Source organism: Cordyceps militaris (genome assembly GCF_000225605.1).
Source record: "Cordyceps militaris CM01 unplaced genomic scaffold CCM_S00005, whole genome shotgun sequence".
In the NCBI taxonomy this organism is placed as follows: Eukaryota; Fungi; Ascomycota; class Sordariomycetes; order Hypocreales; family Cordycipitaceae; genus Cordyceps; species Cordyceps militaris.
The window spans coordinates 1460147-1479578 of NW_006271973.1; the positions used below are offsets into that span (position 1 = coordinate 1460147).

The 19432-nt window shown below is 55.5% G+C and overlaps 7 protein-coding genes across 7 annotated transcripts in view; 6 read left to right on the top strand and 1 right to left on the bottom strand.

Annotated features, from left to right (window-relative positions):
- The window catches only part of CCM_06802 (uncharacterized protein), a gene marked incomplete at both ends in the record, with an annotated part of 1003 nt that extends 392 nt beyond the window's left edge, over positions 1-611 (top strand). Inside the window, one exon of the mRNA XM_006671940.1 lies at positions 25-611. Coding sequence (XP_006672003.1) covers positions 25-611 — 587 coding nt within the window. The remainder of the gene's footprint in view (positions 1-24) is intronic.
- Positions 612-798: 187 nt separating this feature from the next.
- Positions 799-2331, bottom strand: CCM_06803 (Protein kinase-like domain; the record flags this gene model as incomplete). The annotated part of the gene is made up of 2 exons (XM_006671941.1): positions 799-1753; positions 2039-2331. The coding sequence occupies 2 exons, from the start codon at positions 2329-2331 to the stop codon at positions 799-801; spliced, it is 1248 nt and encodes a 415-aa protein (XP_006672004.1).
- A 423-nt stretch (positions 2332-2754) lies between these two features.
- Positions 2755-4241, top strand: CCM_06804 (protein kinase domain protein; the record flags this gene model as incomplete). The annotated part of the gene is made up of 5 exons (XM_006671942.1): positions 2755-3005; positions 3072-3208; positions 3453-3754; positions 3819-3990; positions 4048-4241. The coding sequence occupies 5 exons, from the start codon at positions 2755-2757 to the stop codon at positions 4239-4241; spliced, it is 1056 nt and encodes a 351-aa protein (XP_006672005.1).
- A 516-nt stretch (positions 4242-4757) lies between these two features.
- Positions 4758-6104, top strand: CCM_06805 (C6 transcription factor; the record flags this gene model as incomplete). Its single annotated transcript, XM_006671943.1, has 2 exons — positions 4758-5228; positions 5289-6104. The coding sequence occupies 2 exons, from the start codon at positions 4758-4760 to the stop codon at positions 6102-6104; spliced, it is 1287 nt and encodes a 428-aa protein (XP_006672006.1).
- A 2736-nt stretch (positions 6105-8840) lies between these two features.
- CCM_06806 (integral membrane protein, putative) lies at positions 8841-10214 on the top strand (the record flags this gene model as incomplete). The annotated part of the gene is made up of 5 exons (XM_006671944.1): positions 8841-8990; positions 9051-9155; positions 9387-9595; positions 9647-9711; positions 9769-10214. 5 exons carry the CDS (start codon positions 8841-8843, stop codon positions 10212-10214), a joined length of 975 nt encoding a protein of 324 aa, XP_006672007.1.
- A 1986-nt stretch (positions 10215-12200) lies between these two features.
- On the top strand, positions 12201-13706 carry CCM_06807 (muramidase, putative; the record flags this gene model as incomplete). Its single annotated transcript, XM_006671945.1, has 2 exons — positions 12201-12209; positions 12558-13706. 2 exons carry the CDS (start codon positions 12201-12203, stop codon positions 13704-13706), a joined length of 1158 nt encoding a protein of 385 aa, XP_006672008.1.
- A 4292-nt stretch (positions 13707-17998) lies between these two features.
- On the top strand, positions 17999-19231 carry CCM_06808 (ER translocation nucleotide exchange factor, putative; the record flags this gene model as incomplete). The annotated part of the gene is made up of 1 exon (XM_006671946.1): positions 17999-19231. One exon carries the CDS (start codon positions 17999-18001, stop codon positions 19229-19231), a length of 1233 nt encoding a protein of 410 aa, XP_006672009.1.
- Between the last annotated feature and the right edge of the window lie 201 nt (positions 19232-19432).

Genomic DNA, 19432 nt, shown 5'->3' on the forward strand with positions numbered 1-19432 from the left:
AGGGCCGCTACTCATGCAACCCAGCCCACCAGTACCCTAACGGCCAGCGCTGCGTGACCATTGACGGCTGCCCGCTCCTGGCGGATGCCAACGGCCAGCCTATTGTCAAGGGCGGCAGCACCGGTACCAGCTCGGCAGCGCAGCCGACCTCGACTTGCGTCGCGGGCGGCAGCTACGACGCCAAGGGCCGCTACTCGTGCAACCCGGCGCATCAGTACCCCAACGGCCAGACGTGCATCTCGATTGACGGCTGCCCGCTCCTGGCTGACGCCAACGGCCAGCCTATTGTGAACGGCGGCAGCACCTCGTCCGCCGCCGCCCAGCCCTCGTCGACCAACCCCGCGTGCGCCGCCCCCGGCGAGTACGACGGCCAGGGTCGGTACTCTTGCAACCCGGCACACCGGTACCCCGACGGCCAGCTGTGCAAGGTGACGGATGGCTGCCCGTTGCTGTGCGGCGCCGACGGCAAGCCCATTGTCAGAGCCGGCAACAACACCAGCGCCGGAACAAACGGCCAGCCTACTGCCGGCGTGCCGATCGTGACCAACGGTGGCTCCGTTCTCGCTGGCGCCATGGCGCTTGTTGCTGCTGCTCTGGCTGCTGTCATTTGAACGCTGGCCGGTTGCCCGTGTCACTGCCGGTTGGGGGAGGAAGGACATGTACGATTTAGCATAAACAGTTCAGCATATTTAATTTCTGTTGAGCAGCAGTACGGAGCAAATTGGAGGGAAGCAACGCTTAAAACTTACATTGTACTGGCGTTGATGGGCTAGTTTTAGCACATCAATTACTTCTTTGTCACGTATCGTTCTCCAAGGACTTCTCTATCCATCGCCATACTTTCGCGCTGGCGAGAAATGTCTTGTTCATCTCGGCCACCACCGTGAGTTTTCTCGCCACTGCACGGCCATTGCCTTTATCAGTCTTGCAACAGCCAAAGGCCTTGGCCTCTTGCTGCTCCAATTCTGACGCCGTGTAGTCGTCCGCGCGCAGAGTCGCGAGTAGACGTTGGTTTCCCTCCTCTGCCGCCATTTCATTAAAGACTGCACAGATATGTGAGTCTTCGGCATCTGTCTTGTAGACAAGCTTGTAGAGGGCCTGAAAGAGCCTGTAGTCTTGCGTGGAGAGCAAACGAACAAGCCGCGAAAAGTGCCACATCATGTCTGCTCGCTCCCAGGATTCTGCCGGCAGCGGATGCTCTTGACTGAAACCGGCCCGAAAAGCGCTGACAAGTTGTTCTGGAGGGGGAAAGGCCGAGTTCCCAAGGCCCGGCGTGGCCTGCAGTTCCGTGATGGGGCCAGACGTTGCAGAGCCCCAGTCGATAAGACATGTGATGTTGAACTCGTCATCAACAAACATGTTCCCGAGATGAAGGTCCGGATGGGATAAGGTGTAACTCCCATCCGGTGTAGACAGACGAGCGCTCATCTGATGTAGCATCTGACCGGCGAGACAGTAGGATAGAAGGTTCTTGCTACTTTCGATTTTTGCACCGATGGCAACATAGTCGTTCCAGCGCCCTATAGCCGCTCTGTAGCTTGACCAGTTTGGATATTCCGAGTAGTCCGGGATTGGTGCAAAAAAAGCATGAGGTGTAAGCGGCAGCTCTGTTGCATGAGATATGAAGACGTCAATGAGAGACTTTAGATACTGGCTCTCGTCTAGAAACGGGCCACGCTCTACACCATCGAGCGAATCCCTCTCCTGCCAAGTAAGTGACGGCGAGAGGCACTCCCCGACCACGTAATCGGTACTACCATGTTCAAATAAAGACCCAATCTTATCAAAACGAAGGGTCGATAGTTGTCCCATAATAACTCCTAGGTGCTTCATGTAATGGCAGGAGTGGACGAAGCTGCGGGTATCCTGGTGTTTGGCGCCGAATATTAGTCCAGTCATAATCGGATAACGGGCGACCGGTTGCTTTGCTCATGAGAATATACGGCACCCCAACAGGATTATCGTGCGACCCGCTAAGAAGGGTAAGCAAATGCTTTAATTATGAGGCGGAGCGGCCAACTCCCACCTAAACGAGTACACTTCGGGAACAGGCACCGATGTATTGTTCCTTAAACACCTTAGCGTTGCAACTTCACTTATCAGCATCTTCTGTGCGGTCTTGTCAGAGACGATGGCATGGTGACCACTGCGCGGGGACCGAAAGACCCAGTCCAGCCCGTCATCAAACGAGATGAAGATGGCCCAGTTCATACTTCCTGTTTTCGGGGCGGCGGCTACGTTGCAGGTGCATTCTCGACCCCGAAGTCGTGTTGCGAGTGACAACAGAGCGTCGAGGTTGAATTTCGCATATGAGAATATCTTTTCTGGCATGTTGAATGGGGGAGAATGACGGGGGTTGTGCGTTTGTGTTGGCTGCTGGCTGTATCCTCTGGTCGTCCCCTGCCCGACCTCATGCAATCAATTTGTGGCGCTTGTAGAGACGGGGGAAATGGGCTTGCCGTCGGCGTCGCAGAGAACGGACAGCGAACCGTACAATGACTTGACCGTGTCGATTGAATTTAATGGAGAATTAAACAAAACAGCCATGATGATCCTCGACCCTGACATACAAGGCCACATTCTCAGGGGTAACACAACATCTTGATTGGCTGCCGAGTTGCCTGCCTAAGCGCTCAGGGAAGCTTCTCCACCAACTTCGACAAACGTCTGCGCCTAACTGCTCTGCCTGCTTTCTCTTCCACCGTCAAATCAATTCGTTGGAAAATCTGGCGTAATCTCATTCGAAGCAACTGCATGGGACCTTTGTTGAAATGGGCAAGCGGCCTCCTCAGCCGAGCCCCCCTGCTTCCTTTGCAATTCCCAGCAACGGGCTTCAAAGTCATCACCGATGCCACCTTGCTCGAGGAGCAGCATTACGACGAGTTCAAGACGGGCAACTACTGTCCAGTGAATATCGGCGACGTATATGACTCCAATACCTACCAAGTGCTCGGCAAGCTAGGGTTTGGGTCAACTGCGACGGTTTGGCTAGCTCGTAACCTACGGTGTGTCCAAGACACTTTGCTAGGTTGACCGACCTCTATACAATGCTGAATTCCACCAAAATCTAGTAATCGCCGGTTTTATGCCTTGAAAGTGTTTATGCGAAATCATGACGACGCGTGCATGAGCGAGCTTCGGACGTATAATGCTATAGCTGATGCCAATCCATTTCACCCTGGCCACCGACATGTCAGGACTGGCGTGCGTACGTTTCCCATAGAGCGGCAAGGGCGACACTATCAATGTCTCGTCCAACGGCCTATGTGGGATAGCTGGAGAGACCTACTCTACCGAAACTCGAGCGGCCGCTTCTCCACGGCGCTTCTGAAAGGTGGCCTACGGCATCTCCTCCTAGCCCTCGACTATCTGCACACCGAGTGCAAGCTCGTCCACACAGGTAGACTATACACACTTACCCTAGCTGTCTCTTTCTGACCTATTGCCAATAGATATCAAAGCAGACAACATACTGCATGCGATTGTTGACGAGGGAATCCTAGAGAGCTTTGTAAAAGACGAGATGGAGACGCCATCACCTCGCAAATACGTCAACACAGCCCCTATTTATATGTCTCGACGTTTCGGCCTGCCGGAAGACTTTGGTATCATTGTTCTAAGTGACTTCGGAGAGGTGGTGAATGGAGACGTGGAACGGAACCACAACGCCCAGCCAGATGTTTACAGATCACCCGAAGTTATGCTTCAGGCTGCGTGGAGCTACCCAATCGATATATGGAATGTCGGAGCTATGGTTTGTCACCCAACTCCCGAGGATACTGGTTGAGTTAGAATGGTAAACTAATCATGAAACATAGATCTGGGATGTATTTGAGGGCGGCCATTTATTTCATGGACTCGATCCCAGTCCGGAAAAAGGCTACTACACAACTAGGGCGCACCTGGCGGAAATCATCGCGCTCCTCGGTCCACCCCCCCTGGATCTTCTCCAGCGAGGGACCCGAAGTGAAGAATTTTTCTCAGAAGATGGTGAGTCGGGCTACCAGAGATACGGGGTACCGAAGCTGACCATGTGATTCAAAACAGGCCAGTGGATTGCGGACTGTCCTATTCCTCAGGGCAAAAGCCTAGAGAAGGCGGAGCTTTTCCTTACTGGAAGGAATAAGGAGATGTTTCTCAGTTTCGTGAAGGGAATGCTAACGTGGCGACCGGAAGAGCGTAAGACGGCAAAAGAGCTGCTGGAGGACCCGTGGCTGAAGACGTGGGATATCAATGATTGAAGAATTTGCGCATACCCACGATATCATACAATAAGTCTCAAGTAGGACAACTTATGTACCCATTTCGTAGCGGTACTAATAAATCTGTCTGGACTGATACAGTTATCTAGTGCAAGTTTCCCTTGAACTTTAACCCAGTTCCCCCAACATCCCCGCAACTCCTCCTGCAAGTACCTACTAGGTAGTTAGGCTATTGGCTCCTTATTAGTGCTGATCATCAGCCACGCAAGCCACTCCCCATATTCTCAGGCCGCCCCGCCCAGCCTTATTACGGCAGTGGGTAGTTCGTGAGAACGAGTCCTTTGTCTGTTTGTGTCCGACTCAACTCTTTCACTATCCCCGGCGGTGTGCCCGTTTGCACTTCCAATTCAACGGCCCATCCACCGACCACACGAAGCCGGCCCCTCTCATGCGCCCATTGCCGTGCTGTGCTCCGGCCCCTCGCTGCGGCCGCCTCCCCCCTACCCTCCCACTCGTTCCCGCCGCCGCGCCAGGTCCCGCGGGCCGCGTCGCACCATGAAGCGCAAAGCCGTCGACGACAGGACCGGCTCGAGCAGCAGCAGCTCCTCCTCGGACCGGTGGTCGCTGACGCCATCCTCCTCGTCCCCCGCGGCCAGCAGCAGCAACCGCTCGAGCGCCGCCGCCGTCGCCTCCGCCTCCTCCTCCGCCAGCAGCAAACCGGCCGTCAGCCGCCGCGGCCACTCCAAGTCGCGCCTCGGCTGCCTCAACTGCAAGCGCCGCCGCGTCAAGTGCAACGAGCTGCGGCCGACGTGCTCGCCCTGCCGCCGCCTCGGGCTGCTGTGCGACTACGCCACGTCGGCGCCGCCGCCGCACGACGCTGTTGCCACCGCGCCGCCCGCTACCCCGTCCTCGGCCCTCAACCTCGACGACCTCCGCTTCTACTACCAGTTCCTCCACACGGCCTTTCCGTCGCTGCCGCTGCGCGCCGAACACGTGTGGAAAACGTGCGCCGCCTTGTCGCACCAGGTACGTGTAGAAAATGAACCACGAAAAGGACGACGAAACTGACCCCTTTTGGCTGCAAAGTCCGAGTGCCTCGCACACGCCGCGCTCGGGCTCGGCGCGCTGCACCTCACCAAGCACGGCAACACCGACTACTCGTCGCAGGCGCTCGCGCACCGCGTGGCGGCCCTCAAGATTGTGCACGACCAGTTTGCCAAGCCGCCGCGCGACCAGGACAACGCCGACTGCCTCTTCGCCGCGCTGCTGTGTCTGGCCGCGCAGACGACGCTGCTGCCCGACGGCATCGCCGAGTACCTGACCATTACGCGCGCCGGCGCCCTCGTCTGGGCCTTTGTCGTGCCCCTCCACGGGGCCTCGGTCTTCAAGTGCTTCACCAACGAGAGCCACTCGGCGAACCTGTCGCAGATTGTGAGCGAGGAGGAGCCCAAGGACCTCGGCCTCGTCGACGAGTTCCTCGCCTCCGTCGCCGGGGTCCGCGAGATTTGCACCGGCGCGCGCGAGCTGTACTACTGCCAGCGCGTCGTCGGCGCCGTTGACGGCCTGCGCGTCTCGTCGCTGCAGGCCTGGCTGGCGCACGCCGACCTGTGGCGCGCGCACTGCTACTTTTCGAATGACGACTTCCAGGCCTTTATCGCGCCCGACAATTACCCCGCGAGGCTGCTTATTGCTCACATGCTCCTGGCGGATTACCTGCTCGGCCAGTTCTGCCTCAGCAGCGCCGAGGAGTTCAAATTTACGGCTAGGAGAGAGGTTATTGTCTCCTGGGTCAGAAACGCAATTGGCGCGCTGCCAAGCGAGTTCAAGCCGTATGGAGAATGGCTGCTGGGCTATTGCGATGTCGTCGAGCGAAGCGATGGGCGATATCTCCTTACCCCTTGAGTGCTGATTCGTACTGGGAATTTAGCAGCTACACTGCAGCCTTGGTTGCAATAACAAACGCCGCGTACCACGACCGCATTGAAGCTCTGGTCAAGCCGGCCAAGCGCCAAAGCGAGCGAGCCATTGATGCCGCCGCCAGCGGTCCGGCCACGCTGGGCCAACGCAAGGGAGGTGTCAGGCAACGCGCTGACACCGGCCGCAGGTGCTGAAACGCTCCCAGGCGCGGCACCAGGCAGCCGTACCGACGGGGAATTTATACCCCTTCTGGCGCACTTCGCCAGACGCCGGCTTTTCGATCGGCTTCTTGTCGCTGATCAAATTGGCCAGCGTGCGGGCGCGACGGCGCAGGTTCGGGCTGTTGGCGAATACTACCGGCTCAAGAAGGCAAGAACGGCGGGACGTGGTGCACGCGGTGCACCCCCCGTTGGAGTTCATGACGCAGTTCAAAGACATCGTAAGCTGCGAGCTCTGCAGGCACCTGAGGCACGGGAAGTCCGGTTCGTTGTCGGACTTGTATTGTTCGTCATCAGAATCTCGTCATCCTCGCTGAACAATACGCCTGTGCCCTTCGAAGAGAAGCCCGCCTTTGGTAACGAGGCTAGCGTCTGTCGACACGAGAATGGAAAGAAGAGTGCATTACCTCTATTAAATCCCTGCTACTTTTCATTTGCTATGACATAGCACTGGTTTAACTACAGTCTCCTTATGCACAGGGTTTCAAAGGACAGTGCTACCTGAAAGTACTGGGGTTTTCAAAATACTTCTATGTCTAAGAATCAACCCCGCGACTCTGAGATGGCTCTAAGGAGCATTACTCTCTACACGATCACGTCGCGCAAAGCAGCGCCAAGGTGTGGGAACAACTACGCGTTGCCTGAGTGGCCATGACGCATGCTTGTCTGTGAGAATCGCACGCTCTTGAAGAGGCGGATAGCGTCGCGCAGGATCTTGACCTGTGAATCACACGACTCTCTTACACCAATCGAAGAGCCGTGCCAAAGCCGCGTGCGAGATGTGAGGAGCCTCTTGCGAAGAGCGCAACATCCGTCACCACAACGCAGTCAATAAACTTTAACAGACACGAAAACATAATTGGGCTAGTTGCACAGAATAATTTCTTTCTTGATAATATAACACATGATAGCGGCTTTGTCCTAGAAAAAAATCGAAGTTGCATCTAGAGACCTCTCATACCACTCGAGCGAACTACAACTGTCCCGTACGTGCCATGGCGTCTGGAGCAGCAGACGAGTACTGCGTCACCGGCCTCAAAGAGCCGGTACATATGCTCACTTGTGGCGCCAATGCCCTCGTCGCAACCATCGTCAAGTGACGCTGCCCTCTTAGCTACAGCTGCCGCTTCATGTGAGTCTCGGAGCCCAGTTTTGGCGTTGTCGCGTAACGGGGGCTTGACGTTGTCGTAGGGCGCGAGCCGGAACCGAGCCCGTCTTGTCTTTGCGCTCGGGTTTTGCCAAGGATTCTTTGGTATAGTTACTTTGCGCGTCCATCGTACGACGGCCGCCGTGCCGGTCGTGGGGGTTGCTCCGAGACCTGGAGCAAGGCCTGGACCAAGACCTGGCTGGGTAGTTTGTATAAATGTCTGGATGATCACTTGGCACCTTGCGGGGGAGAGAGAGGTGGGCAATTGTAGGACTAAGGGACCAGTGATGAGGCCCTGCAGTTCTGTTTCTCGAGTTCCTCAGGACGCATCTTTCAGCTTCCAGTGAAATGGCACTTTGTCAGCCCCCGACGCCACTAATCTCAGCGGGCGCGCGCTGAAGGTACATGGCTCAACTCGAGGGCTTTCAGCCTTGCAGGCACGAGAACAAAAGGACGAAGCCGGGGTTTGAGTGCGCTAACTAGGGCTGCCACGTTTGTGACAAGGTGACGGCCAACGGACGGACATGGGACGCAATCATCTTGTCAAGCCAGAAAACCCCCAAGAAGAAAACCAACCAAGGCAATTGATGCGACGACCAAATAATTGCATGGCTTTGCGGCAAGCTGTCGATGAACCCACTTATCGTCCATCACTCTCCGGTAATCATATGCGGAAGAAGCAAAGGTGAGACAGTTGCTCGGATCCATAGACCTCGTCGGTGTCTTGACCGAACCGTGCGGTGACTCGACCCAGCGTCCTCCCACGGTGACATGCCATGGACTCGGAGGGCGGGCGGAAAAGTACGGCTAACTAGACTTGACAGGTCAATCAGCGCAGGGGTCCAAGCGGGAAGGGACCATGGATGAATATGTACGGAGTAGTTAGTTAGCTTGCGACGAACGGGCGGGCGGGAGTCAATCTGCCCTTGGCTATCCGTATGGTCAACTTATTCACCTACGGGTAACAAACTAGGTGGTTGACTAGTTATTTGTAGAGTACAAGTACGGAGCACCCGTAGGGATCCCATTTTTTAAACTATCAGTCAACGAACACATGCGACAGCTCGGACCCTATTCTCAACTGGCCATCCACTACCAAGCGGTGCATTGACGCATCTTCATGCCTTAATGCGGCGATATCACGCAGCCCAGACCTCTTACTACAGGTAAACCCGCCGTTGAAGCTTTTCGTTGAGGGGGTTGAGTCGCGGCAATAGCGCACGAGTTGGAAGGTGAGTTGGCAGTTGAACATGGTGAATAACTACCTATGGTAGTACAGAGGAACTAATCCAATCCGTCCGGCCCGGCCTCGGGAAGTCGGTCGGCTACCACCGCTACTAGACCATCTTCAACACCATGGCCGCCACGAACCGGGGCACCGAGCTGCTATGGGTCAACATTGCCTTCTTCGTCCTGGCTGCTTGCACCGTCCTGATGCGCTGCTATACCCGCGCCTTCATTTCAAAGTGTTTTGGTCCCGATGACTGGCTCATGGCCGTTTCTTGTGTACGTTCTTCTTTGGCGCGCAAAAAAGCCGAGGGCTTCCGTTGACTGACATGCGGGCAGGCATTCTTCTTGGGTTATGTGATTTGCTCCAACATTGGAATCGGATACGGGACGGGCCAGCACCGCGCCGATCTGACGCCGGAAAACTATGCCACTGCGAAACGAGTGAGTAGTCACGACGGGCAATGGGGGTGCGGCATCGAGACAAACTGACCGTGCTAGTTCTGGTACTTCTGCTACATCTTCTTCGGCCTGACCATGATGACGGCGAAGCTGTCCTTTGGCTATCTTTTGCTCCGCATCGTCATCATCATAGAGCACAGGTGGATCATCTACTTCACCTCGTTTTGCGTCATGACGGCCGGAACGACGTACTTTTTTGTCACTGTTTTCCAGTGCAATCCTGTGGCGCATTATTGGAATGACGCCATCCCTGGCCGTTGCATCCCGCTACACGTCTACGTTGGGCTGGGCTATCTCTACAGCGCCGTCAGTGTCTTGACAGACTTGATCTTTGCGCTGCTACCGGCCTTTATCATCTGGCACCTGCAAATCCGGTCCGACATTCGCTACATCTTGATCTTATTGATGGGTCTGGGCTGCGTGTGAGCTGTCTCGTCCTTGTTGCAATCTGCGAGTTTACTGACCGACGCTAGGGCGAGCATTGCCGTGTTGGTGCGCGTAGCCTATCTGCATACCTTTTTCGATCCTGATTTCCTATGTAAGGATCCCGCTGTCGTTGGTATCGTTGGAATCTCCAAAAGCTAACGGGACACAGACGCGACGACGGACATTGCCATCTGGTCGACGATTGAGATGGGACTGGCGCTCACCGCGGCCAGCTTTTCCACCCTGCGACCGCTGGCACGCTCTCTGGGATTCAAGATTGGCTTCACCGACTACGCCTCGGCGGGAAGCGAGAGCGTGAACCACAACGACGCGCGACGGCAGTCCAAGAAGCCGGCCCACCGTCGACAGAGTAGGCCTCCTATCCGCGTGCTCAGCGCGCCGGGGACGTCGCAGGATACGCTCAACGAAAGACACACGCGCGACAAGTCGAATGGCTCGCAAGTCACGGCCAGGCCGGCTGGCGAGCGTGCCACCTGGCCGGCCATTGCAAATATCGATGTTGAGCGGGCTATGGGTGGCTTGGAGCTGGCCCAGGTAGACGGAGCGATGGATCACAGCACATCGAGTCGTGTCGAGAGCAAAACTGCATCTTGACGAATGGGGGCGGGATTGGGATATTCATTGTTTTTCTTCGCATTATACCCATTGCCATGTCGGGCATATTTAGTTGCTTCATATAATTACCGTACATTTCTTCACGTGCAAGGCTACACACCTGCACTCGTTGACCACAGCACGCACTTGCTGAATAATAAAAGTTCATGTGTCTTGAAATAGGTGTTTTTGAAAAGCCGCCATTACGTTGTAAGTACTTCTTATAAATGTAGAAATATTTCTTGATAGATTGGAGGAGCCCTCGTGGCTGGTCGACGACGATATGTTCTATTAGTAGGTGCGCCACAAAATGTTTATCCATTTTACAAACAGCGTTCACATATAAGCTACCTTGTTTGATCAACAGCTTAAAGCCTGTCAACCACGTGATATGAATCACTATTGTACTCGCATCAAGGACGAGATGAGTCTTGTTCCTGCCATAAACGGTTCTTGAGATAGCGGGGCTGCGGGGGATCTTTTCTTTATGCGTTTCTGCCGGTTCGAAACATCATCGACAACGCGCAAACCCTGCATCAGATCATCGGCCCATTTCTGAGGAATAAGGAGACGACAAAAGAAATGTCGAGGTCATTCTCAGCAACAAGAGTCGACGCAACAGCAGCTGACCAGCGCGGGGCAGTACAAGGCGACAAACGCATTCTGTAGCGTTTGGTGTATAGTCTGGCGAGACGTCGCCGGCAGGTCGAGGCCGCAGCCGCTGCAGCTGAGTCGCGTCTTCAGAAATCTGGGTTACAGAAAGCTAGTTGCGATGATTTTTTTTTTGGCGCAACGCGATACCGGCCAGGCAGGGCCTGGGCCAGCTCGAAGAGTGACAAAGCTTGTTGCGCCACCATTCCTGGTCACTGGCTCGGTATCATCTATTCTTAATACGCTCAACTAACTAGGTACCGCCAGTGATTGAAACAGGTAGCATGTGCATCACGCAGTTTACTCGTGCCTTGTTCTGAGCGGCACAGGTCGGTTCGGTCGGCAGGGCCACGCGACATGATTCTGACAGATGGACGCGCTTGCACGACTGACTGTTGCAGAGCAAGGCAAAATACTGAGAAACGCAAAACGTCGAGAAAAGGCAAAACGTCGAGGAATCGAAACGATGCAGGTTGTGCTACCAGCAGGGCGGCAAGAATCGACAATTGCAACGAACGAGTCCCTTGGCTGATCAACATCGTGTCTCTTTGAGACTTGTACAACAAGACAAGGCAGCATCGGTCGCGACTCAACTTGACCAAGCCCGACCAATGCAGAAATAGCAAAGTCGAACTAGTTACTGCGACCTCGTCTGTTCGACGCGCCGAATGTTTGCCCAGTTGACTCGTGCTGGTCTCGGCTTGCATCCACACTCGAGCCACGTGTAGAAAAGGAGAGCAACAAGAACCGAAAGCGAGGGGGACCGAAAGGTTGAAAAGTGAAAAGACGATCCCTTGCAGCCCTTTTTTGCTTGGTGGTGTGGACGCCGCCCCAATGCAGGCTTTTTTCTTTTCTTTCGCGTACAAGCTGAAACACAGACAGGCTGACACAACGCGGCATCATTGGCTGGCGGCAGCCGCAACACCACAGGGACCCCCCCCTCCCCCCTCCCTGGCTCAACGCCCGCTCCGACCTTTTCGACGACAAAAAACAACGGACCAGTCAAAAGGGGCGGGCGGCCGCTGGCCCTTGACATCTGGCCTTGCGAATGTCCGATTCTTGGTCACCATTGGCCGAGGCCCGGCGGGTACCCGGAGGAATGTGGTCCCTGCAGGGGAGAAGCAAGCCTCTGCAGATGGGGTTCAACAGCAGGTTTCAAGTCAGGGGTATTCTAGAGCAGACGAAAGAGGAGCCAATGGGTCACCAGGGTTGAGCATGGAGGGTTGAACATGATTGAACATGGGGGAGGGGGGCGGCGGCTTTCTTGTCCCCCAACATCTGCCCAAAGGTGGCCAGGCCTTGAAAGGCATTTATTTATCTTGTTGCGACTCCCCGATGTGCCTGGTCTGTTCTCGTCTCTTCTTCTCTTTATCCACTACGGAACACATCATTCCCTTTCCCCTTCGCAGACGGTACTGGTGCCCGGTCTAACCATCCTTTCATTCATTCACTCCTTCTATTCGCAAAATCCTCATTCCTTTTTACAGACTTGTCCTTGGCTTGCGCAGGTCGCTTCACTCAATCTTCCATCTTCAAGCTCTAGCAACGTCCGTGTTGTACACGACAATCGTCATCAGTCGAAACTCCTTCGACTCGTTCCTTACCATCCTTTCGCGTGGATCCCTAGGCACCAGACAAAACCAACCGCTGCGCGGCTTCGACCTTCCTTTTTCCCCTCTTGTTTCTATACAGGCCCAACTTTTCGTCAAGATGAAGACCTTTACCTCTGTGGCTCTTTTCAGCCTTGTCAGCATCGTTGCGGCTTATCCCGCCGTGCAGAGCATCTATGCGCGCGACTGCCAACCCGGCCACGTCGTCTGCCAGGGCGAGGCCATGTTTGGCCTTTGCGACCTTGACGGCAAAGCCACCTTCATGAGCGTCGCCGCGGGTACCAAGTGCGTCTGCTCTGGAAGCGACTGCACGATTGTGGGCCTCGACGGTCCGCCTCAGCCCTCTCAGGGAGCTCCTGCTCCCGCTCCCGCGCCTACCTCGCAAGCTCCTGCGCCGCCTTCGCAAGCCCCGGCTCCTCCTCCGCCCTCCCAGCCGGCTCCCGCGCCCACGCAGTCTGCCGCTCCTGCCCCTCCTGCCGCCACTTCGACTCCTGGCGGCGTCTTCCAGGAACACCCAACTGTCACCCTACCCAGCGCCGCTGGGCCTACCGCTTCGGCGGCGCCCTCTGGTGGCTCTGGTGGCTCTGGCGGCTCTGGCGGCGGCGTCGACATTGGCGCCGGCAAGCCCTACTTCAAGACGTTCGTCGGCAAGGGTGATGCCTCGGCCGGCTGGCCAGAGCAGAGCTCGTGGGCCAGCTTCGAGTCGGCGTGGAAGGCCAACCTCGAAAATGTCATCAGCAAGTCGTGCGCCGGCTTCCAGCAGGTAAACAACTCGCCCGCCGAGAGCGCCGACATCAAGTCGGCCATTGAAAGCGTCTCCCAGTCGTCGGGTGTCGACGCCCGCTTCATCCTCGCCATTCTCATGCAAGAGTCCAACGGCTGCGTCCGCGCGCCGACGACGAACTATGGCGTCACCAACCCGGGCCTCATGCAGTCGCACAACGGCGCCAACTCGTGCTTCAACGTCAACCCCTGCCCCAAGGACAAGATTAAGGGCATGATTGAGGACGGCGTCTTGGGCACCTCGTCGGGCGACGGCCTCAAGCAGCTCCTCGCCAAGGCGGGCGGAAACGACGCGACGGCCTTTTACAAGGCCGCCCGCATGTACAACTCGGGCTCGGTCGACCCCAGCGGCGACTTGGGCGCGGGCATCGCCACGCACTGCTACTGCAGCGACATTGCAAACCGCCTCATTGGATGGTCCTCGGGCGTCGGCGGCTGCCACATGTAAATGTGCTTTTTGGCCTTGATTTTTGGGTTTTGGAAAACAGACGTATATTCATTTTACGGAGTATTTCTCTTTCGTTATCACTTTCACTTCTCTTTACTCCTCTTCACTTCACTCGTTTATAGTATTTTCGCAGACAAGATGCGTACACTGGCACACACAGCCATTTGCAACAAAAAATTACAATGATTTCATCTACAATCAAATGCACCATCCATGTACCCCTCGTGAAGCGCTCCACATGTAATTGTATACATCAAAATTTCCCGCCTCTCGCTGGCATCTGCTGATTCGTGATGTGACATGGTAGGCCCTGCTGCGCTGGTCTGGGCTTCCCTCCTCGCGTGCCGCGGGGAGGCTGGGAGGAACTAGTTCACCCGGCTGTGCGACGGCATCACGATTCACAACTGAACCAATTGTCTCACTCTTGAAAGTTGTTTTCCGTCTATACGGATGTCTACAGACAGGGGTTCGCGGGGCTCGCGTGAGGGGGGGGGCAAACTTCCATTCCGCCAAGCCCTTCTATTACACGGGGGTGCAGATGAGGGTCGCGAGCCTTTTATTCCACGGCATCGGATGAGGGTCGCCCAATCTTGATGCGAGTTTACTGCATTGCATCCATAATCCGTATGATCAATTTCACTTCACTGCTCACCCTCATTTATCTTCATGCTCATTTGGTCGAATGTAGACCTTCAAAGTGGGGCAGAAGCTGTCACTTGATGAAGTCAACATGTCCACCAATATCAAGAAATTTGATCTTCTGTATGAAAAAATAATAACTAAAAATACGGGATAATCCTAAGAGGGGAGGAGAATGAGCCGTTTGTGCCACCCCAGACGCAGCTCTGCGGCTTTGCCTCTGACGCAACTACCTCACCTCATAAATCAACCGCGTAAATCTGCTTATCCGTACATACATACATACGAATTACATACATATATGTAAATGCCGCCATGGGCTTGCCATGTAGGATCAGGCTGCAGTTGCGGCGTGATAGCAGACAGCCGGGTATAGGGCTCGGGAGATTAGAGGACGGGCCAATATAGAGCAACAGCCTCGCTCAGATGCCCAACGGGGGCGTGTAAATTGTGCTCAACGCCGCCGCCCAACGACCACACGCAACCCCTTCAATCTCATACTGCAGGAAGGCTCCGTCATCAACCGCGACTTGCCTGCCCGGTGGCTCCCTAGGTTGCGCCGATGGAGTCTTGGTTTGCCTTGACTCCGCACAGTACGGAGAGCATTGGAGCAGTGTGGCCCGGCTCGGAGACGGGCATCGCCAAGACAAGGTCCACTGCAACGATCCGGCACGGCTCCGAAAAGCGGCGTTGGGAGGGGGGGGGGCATGACGAGAAAAGATGAGTGCAGGACCCATAGCACGGAAATGAATGGGCTGTAACTAGATGAAGAATCGGTAAAAGACCCGAATACCCGGCCGGGCAGCCGTGCTGTGGATTGTTCCTCCGCAATAGAGTGAACTTGCGCAATTAGTAGGGATTCGTACCCCTGATGCGCGCCACTCGGAGGAGGTCGCAGGATCGGGCTGCCCCTGGACGAAATTGACAGGCAATAAGTCGCATGTACGAGTTAGTTTCGAGTATACCGTATACAACGACTTTTTAAATTTGCTCTCTTTCGGTCATCATGGTCGTCATGTATGCGCCGTGTGCTAACGCGTTTCAGCGAGAGTGTGAAAACCACCGCAGTTTGGGCACGTTTTCGAAAAGAAATGAAATGAAAAAAAGAAATACTCTCAGTGGCGCACACCAAGGGTAAAATTACCATTCAAAAAGCAAGTGTATTAGTACTCAAAAGCCGCATTACAAAAACTAAAATGAGAGACTAGGGTAGGGGCCAAAGAAAAAAGAAAGAAAAGAACAATGACAAATCTACCGCAAGGAAAAAAGGAACGTGGCCATGGAATCAAGCGTAGAGCGATTGGTGCCATGGAAATAAAACAAGAAGCCATCAACGCCCCGCGTACCAGTCTCAGAGTTCAATCGGCCAGCCAACCAACAAGGAGTGTGTGAGATGATGTACTTTGACAGCGTCAAGAGGAAGAAGGATCTTGTTCAGATTGTAAGGAAAGTGATGTGATGACCTGCATCAAGTGAAGCCAGCCTTGCAAGGAGTGATGGAAACCAAGACTTGTCGAGCGACTCTTCAGAAGAGTCCAATATGAAGAAGCTGTTGTGTTGTCATGTCGACGTATGAAGTGAATAATGTGGAGTGAATGACGAAGAAAGCTCGAGCTCGAGCTTCCACAGGTTGTTAACGCTGCGCTGCCGGCGGCGCGCGAAGTGGTAGACGGTAAGGACAGCGTGAGACGGCGAGTTGTAACAAGAGCAGGCAGTTTGTGCGCCTGGCAGCTGCTGTGCTCTGTCGACAAAATGGGTGGTGCTCTAGGCACATGTAGAAGCAAAGGCAGAGACATTGATGCAATGCCTCTTTCGTGGAATGATTGGAGTTGCAGCCTTGTGCGGCGCGGACGTGGAAGTGATGTGCCAGACATCAAGGATAGGTTTGATTGGACCAAGCCAAGTCTGTAAGTTTGCAAGCGACTCTCTCCATACAACCATACAACCAGGCAGGCGTTGCAATGGAGAGTTGGTGTAAAATCAGGTGGCCAGCACCGGTTTCAACTTGCGCGCGCGTGTCAGCGGCAAAGGCAGCGAGCGGCGTTGTTGTCGTTGTGACTTTTCGGAGCCTTGCGACTCATTGGTGCAGCGGTGCGTATATACCTGCAACCAGGCAGGAATTCGTGTAAAGGAGTGTTTGGTTTTGATTCTGTTTTTTTTCCCTCGTTTTTGATCTTCTTGTTTCGGTCTGGCGATGCGCTGCACCCTTTAGTGGTGGTGGTTTGCCGCCGACATTCTGGACATTGCGCGGCTGCGTTTCAGCTGGTGCAGGACCATGTGGCTCGACGGGTGCGTACTCAGCGGCATGGCCTGGATGCCTGTAAATGCCAGCGCGAGGAACACGAGCCCGAAAAAGGAGGAAAGCAGAGACATGGCGGGATGTCGTTGGAAAGAGGAGGGGGGGGGGGGGGTTCGAGGTTGCAGAGGGCGGCGGGGGGACCGTGCCAGAATGGAAATCAGGCAAAGTTGGTCCGTTCCGCAGTAGATGGGCAAGGTTCTGCTTTGGCTTTTGTTCGTTTTGGTTGATCGGTTATTGTCGTTGTGGTTGATGTCTCAAAGTGCAGAAGGGAGAGCGTCGACTATGGCTCTTTATACGTTGCGATGCAAGCCACACCCTTGCCAGCTGAGCGCGTCATTGACAATGCAGTTCTGCCTACCAGCCCTCGTAGAATATCCACGTCGCTGCTGCCTCGACTCTCTCTCATGACGCAGTCTATCCGGCCGGGCGGGTAGGCCAAACGGGCGACTGGAATGCTGGCTTTGCAACGTTCCCCATTGTTGGTCGCGCCAACCTCGCGCAGCAATGGGGGGGTCTAGGTGGCCTTCTATTTCTTTCCCTGCGCACTACATTCTCCTAGTTGGTTATTTTGGTCAACGTGCAAGTCATTTTCATTGTATTACGAGACCTTGTCGCAAGTGAGAGGCTGGTGGTCAGGAATGGGTGGCCAACGACCAGCCTCTTGACAAACGTGTGGTCAGGCTGATGATGCTTTGAAGGCGTGTCGAGGAGAGCTGAAAAGATGGCTGGCGCTCCGTAACAATAATGATGAACTTTATTCTAGAAATGAGGATGGATATATTGAAGACTTGGGGAGAAGCTAAAAAGTGAGCAACGGGCGCCACTGGACGTTGCACTACCTCAGAGGCTTAATAAGAGCAACGATTATGTAGACAGTAGCCTCGTTCCTCTGTTAAGCGGTTAAAGGTATTCCACCGGATACACGTCATGAGCCTTTGTGTGTTCATATCATCATCAGTACAATTGTAACTCGAATACACCAGGCACCTACCCTGGAGCGCCAGGACTACTGGAGCAGCCTACAGGCTACAGGGGCTGTGTTCGGGAAATACAGTGGACGCCTGGCATGACTAAGCATTCCTGACCAATCAACCCCCGCCATGTTGGCGACAACCGCGCTGTACCGCGAACCACCGTGGCCTCTACAATATTCTACTGCCCCATCATCAACGTAATTACAACCTGTCCTTTTGGAAAAGAGTCATACTTGCTCTGCCGGGGCCGGGGCGTCTTTACAGAACTACATATCAGAGTTGATCCCCTCTCTGGCAGGTCCGGCTCCTCATTCTCGTATGACCGTTTTCTTCCCCTACCCTTAGTCGGACCAGTGGCTGGTAACCAGCCATCTTCTGCAATGCCATCACAATCACGGCTGCTGCGCCTGCCCACGCTCTTCGCCCTCCTGCTTGGCGTCGCCCTCGCGGTCCTCTCCACGCCGGTTCTGGCCAGTGCAGAAAACTCAAAACCAGACTTGATCTGTCACACCAGCGACCCCCAGGACTGCTACCCACGCCTCTTTGAAGCCACGGATGAGTTCCAGCAGATCCGCGACGGCCAGGAGATCCCACAAGGCCTCCACGTGCGCCTCAACATCTACACCGGTGAGAAGGAGGCCAAGATCAACGTGCCCGGCGAAGGCGACCCCTCGCTCGAGGGCCTCCTAAAGGAGCAGGCCGTCGTCGTGGTCGAGCCGGCCGCGCGTGATGATCCCATCATACCCCCAGGAGCCCCCGTCTATGAGACAGCGGGCCAGATAAAGACACCGCCGCACGCCGCCAAGGCGTTTGTCGACGCCATGAAGCTCTTGAAAGCCGAGAGGGGCGAGCACGACCCGAGCTTCGACGCCTCGCTCGAGGGTCTCGAAGAGCTGGCCCACGACATGTACTACGGCCTCCAAATCGCAGAGGATCCCGACGTGGTCAAGGCGCTCGTCTGCCACATGATCCAGGAACCGTACCCGCGGGCCCAAGATGCCGAGGATCTCGCCGTCCTGCCCAGAGACCAGCAGGCGGCCGCCATCCTCGCCGCCAGCTTGCAGAACAACCCGACGGCGCTCGCCGCGGTCAGCAAGCAGTGGCCCGGCCTCTTGCAGCACTACTGCCCCGAAGGCATGGCGCCGCTGGCCAGCGAGCTCTTCCGCAGCATCGGGCCGCGCCCGGACCAGGACGCCGCCGCGGCGCCCCTGATCAAGGCCCGGGTGGCGGCCATCAGCGGCCTCATCAAGGATCCCGCCATCCGCGCCGACTTTCTGCGCCACCATCTCATGGGGGAGCTGGCGCGCGTGCTCGCGCGCGAGGACAAGGCGTGGGCGGCTGCGCAGCGCAAGGTCGGCCTGCTCGCCGTGGACCACTTCCTCGACGCGGACATGGGCGCCGTGGCCGGCGAGTGGCCGCGCGCGCCCAAGCTTACGGACGAGCAGTGCGCAAAGGAGTCGTGGCAGGCGCCCGAGGGCTGCTGGGACTATCACGTCGCGCGCATCGCCAAGGCGAACAAGGGCGACAAAGGACACTGGAGCAGAGATGTCCAGGCGCGACTGGCGGCAGCACGAAAGAAGAATACGGCACCGTCCAAACATGTGGAGCTGTAATATATAATGTATATACTAATAGACTACAAAATGTAAAATGAATGCTAACAGGTTGTGGTGATTACGCGTGGTGATGTGCTATAGAAACTGTGTTATACGGTGCCAACTTGGTGGAGCTTCACTAGCACTAGAAGTTTCCATCTGTACATACCCAACCAACGAACAATCTCCAGCAACAGGCAACGGCACCCTAAGGCAGCA